Source organism: Mustelus asterias, unplaced genomic scaffold (genome assembly GCF_964213995.1).
Source record: "Mustelus asterias unplaced genomic scaffold, sMusAst1.hap1.1 HAP1_SCAFFOLD_50, whole genome shotgun sequence".
In the NCBI taxonomy this organism is placed as follows: Eukaryota; Metazoa; Chordata; class Chondrichthyes; order Carcharhiniformes; family Triakidae; genus Mustelus; species Mustelus asterias.
In genome coordinates this window covers 1,979,093-1,986,913 of record NW_027590123.1, presented here as the reverse complement: position 1 = coordinate 1,986,913, position 7,821 = coordinate 1,979,093, and the positions used below count along the sequence as shown (strand labels likewise).

The 7,821-nt window shown below is 45.0% G+C and overlaps 1 protein-coding gene across 1 annotated transcript; it reads right to left on the bottom strand.

Annotated features, from left to right (window-relative positions):
• Positions 1 to 3,849: 3,849 nt before the first annotated feature.
• On the bottom strand, positions 3,850 to 4,732 carry LOC144483226 (uncharacterized). Its single transcript, XM_078201997.1, has one exon. It carries the CDS (start codon positions 4,690 to 4,692, stop codon positions 3,850 to 3,852), a length of 843 nt encoding a protein of 280 aa, XP_078058123.1. The 5' UTR covers positions 4,693 to 4,732.
• Positions 4,733 to 7,821: the final 3,089 nt, after the last annotated feature.

Genomic DNA, 7,821 nt, shown 5'->3' with positions numbered 1-7,821 from the left:
CAAATATTTAGTCGGTAAAGAAGGCATATGGCATGCTTGCCTTTATTGAGTACAAGAGTCAGCATGCCATGTTGCAGCTTTATAAAACTTTGTTTGGGCCGCACTTAGAATATTGCGTTCAATTCTGGTCGCCACATTACAGAAAGGATGCAGAGGCTTTGATGAGGGTGCAGAAGAGGTTTCCCAGGATGCTGCCTGGATTGGAGGGTATGAGCGACTGACAAACAAGGGTTGTTTTCTCGATAGCGGCGGAGGGTGAGGGGAGACCTGATAGCAGTCTATAAAATGAGAGACATGGAATCTTTTCCTCAGAGTTGATATGTCTAACACCAGGGAGCATGCACTGAAGGTGAGACGGGCAAAGTTCAAAGGAGATGTGAGAGGTAAGTTTTTTTACACAGAGAGTGGTAGGTGTCTGGAATGCGCTGCTCGGAGTGGTGGTGGAGGCAGATACGATAGGGGCATTTAAGGGGGTTTTAAATAAGCACATGAATATGCAAGGAATAGAGGAATATGGACCAAGGGCAGGCAGAAAGGAATAGTTCAATTTGGCATCATGTTCAACACAACAGGCTGTTCTCTGGTAAGGATGTAAATGGAAAGTGGGAGGCCTTCAAACGAGAAATTTTGAGAGTGCAGAGTTTGTATGTTCCTGTCAGGATTAAAGGCAAAGTAAATAGGAATAAGGAACCTTGGTTCTCGAGGGAGATTGTAACACTGATTAAGAGGAAGAGAGAGTTGTATGAAATGTACAGGCAGCAGAGGAACAGATTAGATGCTTGAGGAGTATAAAAAGTGCAAGAAGCTACTTAATAGGGAAATCAGGAGGGCTAAAAGAAGACTTGAGGTTGCTTTGGCAGGCAGAGTGAAGGAAAATCCAAAGAGCTTCTATAGGTATGTTAGGAGCAAAAGGATAGTGAGGGATAAAACTGGTCCTCTTGAAGATCAGAGTGGTCGGCTATGTATGGAACCGAAAGAAATGGGGGAGATATTAAATGGGTTTTCTGCATCCGTATTTACTAAGGAAACGGGCATGGAGTCTACGGAAATAGGGCAAACAGGTAGGGAGGTCATGGAACCTTTACAGATTAAAGGGGAGGAGGTGCTTGCTGTCTTGAGGCAAATCAGAGTGGATAAATCCCCAGGACCGGACAGGGTATTCCCACGGGCCTTGAGGGAAGCTAGTGTTGAACTTGCAGGGGCCCTGGCAGACATATTTAAAATGTCAGTATTCATGGGGGAGGTGCCGGATGATTGGAGGGTGGCTCATGTGGTTCTGTTGTTTAAAAAAGGTTCCAAAAGAAATCTGGGAAATTATAGGCCAGTAAGTTTGACGTCGGTGGTGGGCAAGTTATTGGAAGGTGTGATAAGGGATAGGATCTACAAATATTTGGATAGACAGGGACTTATTAGGGAGAGTCAACATGGTTTTGTGCGTGGTAGGTCATGTTTAACCAATCTATTAGAGTTCTTCGAGGAGGTTACCAGGAAAGTGGATGAAGGGAAGGCAGTGGATGTTGTTTACCTGGATTTCAGCAAGGCCTTTGACAAGGTCCCTCATGGGAAGTTAGTTAGGAAGGTTCAGTCACTACGTATACATGGGGAGGTAGTAAATTGGATTAGACACTGGCTCAATGGAAGAAGCTAGAGAGTGGTTGTGGAGGATTGCTTCTCTGTGTGGAGGCCTGTGACTAGTGGTGTGCCGCAGGGATCGGTGTTGGGTCCATTGTTGTTTGTCATCTATATCAATGATCTGGCTGATAATGTGGTAAATTGGATCAGCAAATTTGGAGGTGTAGTGGACAGTGAGGAAGGTTTTCAAAGCTTGCAGACGGATTTGGACCAACTAGAAAAATGGGCTGAAAAATGGTAAATGGAATTTAATGCAGACAAGTGTGAGATATTGCACTTTGGAAGGACAAACCAAAGAAGAACGTACAGGGTAAATGGTAGGACTCTGAAGAGTGCAGTTGAACAGAGGGATCTGGGAATACAGGGACAGAATTCCCCAAAAGTGACGTCACAGGTGGATAGGGTCATAAAGAGTGCCTTTGGTACATTGGCCTTTATAAATCGGAATATTGAGTATAAAAGTTGGAGTGTTATGGTAAGGTTATATAATGTGGAGATGCCGGCGTTGGACTGGGGTAAACACAGTAAGAAGTTTAACAACACCAGGTTAAAGTCCAACAGGTTTATTTGGTAGCAAAAGCCACACAAGCTTTCGGAGCTCTAAGCCCCTTCTTCAGGTGAGTGGGAATTCTGTTCACAAACAGAGCTTATAAAGACACAGACTCAATTTACATGAATAATGGTTGGAATGCGAATACTTACAACTAATCAAGTCTTTACGAAACAAAACAATGTGAATGGCGAGAGCATCAAGACAGGCTAAAAAGATGTGTATTGTCTCCAGACAAGACAGCCAGTGAAACTCTGCAGGTCCACGCAACTGTGGGAGTTACAAATAGTGTGACATGAACCCAATATCCCGGTTGAGGCCGTCCTCGTGTGTGCGGAACTTGGCTATCAGTTTCTGCTCAGCGACTCTGCGCTGTCGTGTGTCGCGAAGGCCGCCTTGGAGAACGCTTACCCGAATATCAGAGGCCGAATGCCCGTGACCGCTGAAGTGCTCCCCAACAGGAAGAGAACAGTCTTGCCTGGTGATTGTCGAGCGGTGTTCATTCATCCGTTGTCGCAACGTCTGCATAGTTTCCCCAATGTACCATGCCTCGGGACATCCTTTCTTGCAGCGTATCAGGTAGACAACGTTGGCCGAATTGCAAGAGTATGTACCGTGTACCTGGTGGATGGTGTTCTCACGTGAGATGATGGCATCTGTGTCGATGATCCGGCACGTCTTGCAGAGGTTGCTGTGGCAGGGTTGTGTGGTGTCATGGTCACTGTTCTCCTGAAGGCTGGGTAGTTTGCTGCGGACAATGGTCTGTTTGAGGTTGTGCGGTTGTTTGAAGGCAAGAAGTGGGGGTGTGGATATGGCCTTGGCGAGATGGTCAACCCCAACACTGCCTTCCTGAACTGCTACAATGCCTGAGGTGTAGGTACACCCACAGTGCTGTTAGGGAGCGATTTCCAGCTACGCATTCCAAACTTTCACTAGACTGTGGGTGGATACCAGATTGATATATTCCATTCAACCACTCTCAAGGTGAGTTATTGCAATTCCTTTATTGTCCAGGACAATATATTCACAATATCTTTAAAACAGAAATTAAACATTCCCATTTGATTTCAGGTATTAACATATTCTGTGAGTTTGTTCTTTATTGTCGATGTCAGGCTGGGATTGTTCCTCTTGGAGCAAAGGAGGTTGAGGGGAGATTTGATAGAGGTGGACAAGATTCTGACAGGTTTAGATAAGGTGGACAAAGAAAAGCTGTTCCCATTAGCTGACGGGACAAGGACAAGGGGGTCACAGATTTAAGGTTTTGGGTCAGAGAGGAAGGGGGGACGTGAGGAAGAATATTTTGATGCAGCGAATGGTAATGACCTGGAACTCGCTGCCTACGAGGGTGGAGGAAGTGGAGACAATAAACAATTACAAAGGAATTTGGATGGGCATTTGGGGGAGTTCCAAACAGAAATGCTGACTAAATATCTCTGAACTTCCTAACATCCTGTCACTCTGTGATCCGTGTGAAATTTGAAACCAGGTATTCGCAACAAGACACAAAGAGCATCAGCCCACTGGAGGCAAAGTCATGAGACCGGCCAGTCCAGCAGAAAGAAACCCTCCGACCCTCCCCATTGACTAACTGTGAGAATGAACAAAATGCAGTCCTGGATGTAATTGAGAGCAGAAACAATAACAGCAGAATCCAACCTCTGGAATCACTCGTGAACTCGTTGGTGTCTCAGCAGGTGGGATGAAACTCTGAATCTCTTCTCACACACAGAGCAGGTGAATGGCCTCTCCCCAGTGTGAACTCGCTGGTGTGTCCGCAGGCTGGATGAATCACAGAATCCCTTCCCACACTGACAGCAGGTGAACGGCCTCTCCCCAGTGTGAACTCGCTGGTGTGTCAGCAGGCTGGATGAATCACAGAATCCCTTCCCACACTGACAGCAGGTGAACGGCCTCTCCCCAGTGTGAACTCGCTGGTGTCTTCGCAGGTTGGATGAGTGAGTGAATCCCTTCCCACACTGAGAGCAGATGAACGGCCTCTCCCCAGTGTGAACTCGCTGGTGTGTCCGCAGTTGGGATGAATCACAGAATTCCTTCCCACACTGAGAGCAGGTGAACGGCCTCTCCCCAGTGTGAACTCGCTGGTGTGTTTGCAGGTGGGATGACCGAGTGAATCCCTTCCCACACTGAGGGCAGATGAATGGCCTCTCCCCAGTATGAATGAGCTCATGTGTCTGCAGGTTGGATGAGTGAGTGAATCCCTTCCCACACTGAGAGCAGGTGAATGGCCTCTCCCCAGTGTGAACTCGCTGGTGCCTCCGCAGGGTGGATAAATGACTGAATCCCTCCCCACACTGAGAACACGTGAACGGTCTCTCCCCAGTGTGAACTCGCTGGTGTGTCCGCAGGTTGAATGACTGAGTGAATCCCTTCCCACACTGAGAGCAGGTGAACGGCCTCTCCCCAGTGTGGCTGCGCCGATGAGCTTCCAGCTCATTTGGGTATCTGTATCTCTTCCCACAGTCCCCACATTTCCATGGTTTCTCCATGGTGCAGGTGTCCTTGCCTCTGTCTTGGGTGGACAATCAGTTGAAGCCTCGTCCACACACAGAACACGGGTACAATCTCTCCCCGCTGTGAATGGTGTGATATTTAGTCAGGCTGTGTAACTGGTTAAAGCTCTTCAGTCAGTGCACTGGAACACTCTCACTCGAGTGTGGCAGTGTGTTGGTGCTTTTCCAGTCACACTGACACTTGAAATCTTTTCAAATTGACAAACTGGACAACAATTTCTCCTTCTAGATTCAATGGCCGATGATATTCAGCTCCCAAGGAATATGACTCTGTCAGATCTAGATGTGACGTTTGAGATTTCAGCCTGTGATTCCTCTTCCAATATCCTGTAAAATGAGTTTACAAAAGTCATCAGTGTCAGTACAGGATAGAAATTCAGAACAGACAATTCTAGTTTCTATGGAACATTCTTTCTTATTTCATTCCCAAAAAGTTGTAACTCTCCATCCATATCTATGGATTCTATTTAAAAATGAAAGTGGATTGGTACTTGAAGGAAATAAACTTTCAGGAGAATGGGGATAGAGAGTGGGAATGGGACTGGAATGTTATACAGAGAGTCAGCATGGACTCGAGTTACCAAATGGATTCCTTCTGTGCTGTAATGACTTTATGATTGGAAATGTATAACATCGCTGCAGCATTATATTACAATGCAAGAAATAATAAATGTATTTTATTCTAGGAACATAAATAATTTATCTAATCTGGGTACCATACACGAGACATATCTCTGTCCTATATTAATTTACTGTCCCCTTAAATGTCAGCCATCTCCTGCCCTTTAATTGTGAACATTGGGAAAGAGACCGTCCTTTTAGACAGAAAGAAGATTAACGTTTCAGGGTGGGCAGAATGAATTACAGGGAATAAAAATGTATCAGATTTTGTTGGTCAATATAAGCTCAGAAGTGGAAGGGAAATGATCTCCAGTGGAAGAGAAACAATTCCTGAACATTGTAAGACTAAGCTGGTAAATCAGCAGTGAATAGAGTTGTGAAGTGGGAAAAACCACATCAAGACATAGCTTGCGGAAATAATAGTTAAAATCCACCCATTATTAGAGGCAGAGGAAGGTAGACAATGGCAGAGAGCTGATCAGGGAGGGCAGAGGTGAAACAGAGAAATGGATGGCCGTTTAAAAATTCATAAAAAGCGTGGTTAGCAAGTTTGCAGACGATACTAAATTAGGAGGTATCGCTGATAGTGAAGAAGGTTATCAAAAATTACAGGGGGGTCTTGATCAGTTGATCAGTTAGGGAAGTGGGCTGATGATTGGCAAATGGATTTCAGTACAGATAATACAGAGTACAGAGGCACAACCTCAGGCTAAAGGGACGATCCTTTAAAACAGAGATAAGGAGGAATTTCTTCAGCCAGAGAGTGGTGAATTTGTGGAACTCTTTGCCGCAGAAGGCTGTGGAGGCTGGGTCATTGACTGTCTGTAAGACAGAGATATATAGGTTCTTGATTAATAAGGGGATCAGGGGTTATGGGAAAAAGGCAGGAGAATGGGGATGAGAAAAATATCAGCCATGATTGAATGGCGGAGCAGACTCGATGGGCCAAGTGGCCTAATTCTGCTCCTATGTCTTATGTTCTTAAGTGTGAGTGTTGCATTTTGGAAAGTCAAACCAGGGTAGGACTTGTACAGTGAATGGTAAGGCCCTGGGGAGTGTTGAGGAACAGAGGAACCCAGGAGTACAAGTATATCGTTCGTTGAAAGTGATGTCACAGGTAGACAGAGTGGTGAAGAAGGCATTTAGCACACTGGCCTTCATCAGTCAGGGCACTGAGTATAGGAGTTGGGACATTATGTTATAGTTGTATAAGTTGTTGGTGAGGCTGCACTCGGAGTATTGTGTACAGTTTTGTAATCCTGTTATAGGAAAGACATTGATAAACTGGAAAGAGTGAAAAGAAGATTTATGAGGATGTTGCCGGGACTAATGGGCCTGAGTGATCGCGAGAGGTTGGACAGGTGAGGGCTTTATTCCTTCGAATGTCGGAGAATGTGGGGTGACCATATTCAGGTGTATTAAATAATGAGGGGCATTGATAGGATGAACTCACATTGTCTTTTTGCCAGGGTAGGGGAATTGAAAACTAGACGGCATAGGTTTAAGATGAGAGGGGAAAGATTAAAAGGGACCTGAGGGGCAACTTCTTCATGCAGAGGGTGGTGGGTACATGGAATGAGCTGCCAGAGAAAGTGGTTGAAGCAGGTTCAAACAGGAGGTTTAAACATTTAAAAAGCATTTGGATAAGTACATGAATTGGAAAGGATTAGAGGGATATGAGCCAAACACGGGCAATTGGGACTAGCTGGGAGGGCACCATGGTTGGCATGGATCAGTTGGGCCCAAGGGCCTGTTCCCGTGCTGTATTGCTCTATGACTCTATGTGTTGGCTGCGTCAGCAGCTATTGCCCATAACTCATTGTCCTTGAACTGAATGGCTTGCATTGCTGGGGGATGTGGTAATTTCCTTCATTAAAGGACATTGTTAAATTGGATGGATTTTTACAACAATTGTCATCAATGGACTTCTAATTCTAGATTTTAACTTAATTCAAATTTCAACATCTGTCATTGTGGGATTCGAACCCAGGTTTAACAGTGTATTGTCCTGGATCCCTGTATTACTAATCCAATAACACTATCACTGCACCATTGCCTCCCCATCCATGGTAAAGGAGTCATAATAGCCCGAGATCCATGGAATCAGAGCATGCTGTAAATTTAAATTACAGCTCACTAACACTCACCCCAAAACCATTTCACTGTTTTCACATTTTAAAATCTGCAGCAGCTGAAAAGATCTCAGAGAGATTGGTGTCTGGGAAAAATGTTGTAATCTTCAAATCTTGTCCCTGTAAATGAGGAAAGTTATAGGTGTAATTCAAGGTTAGAAATTCAAGACAGACAAACATTTCTTTTGGTCTGAGTTTGCTGTGAGTAAATCTTCCCCTTCTAACTCCCTGTAAAAGGAGTTTCCAAAATCCATCAGCATCTGTCCAGAACAGAAATTCAAAACATTCCCTCCTCCTACCTGGCACAGAATTACTTTAGCTGGGACAAAATTGCAGTGGAGGCAGTTCAGGG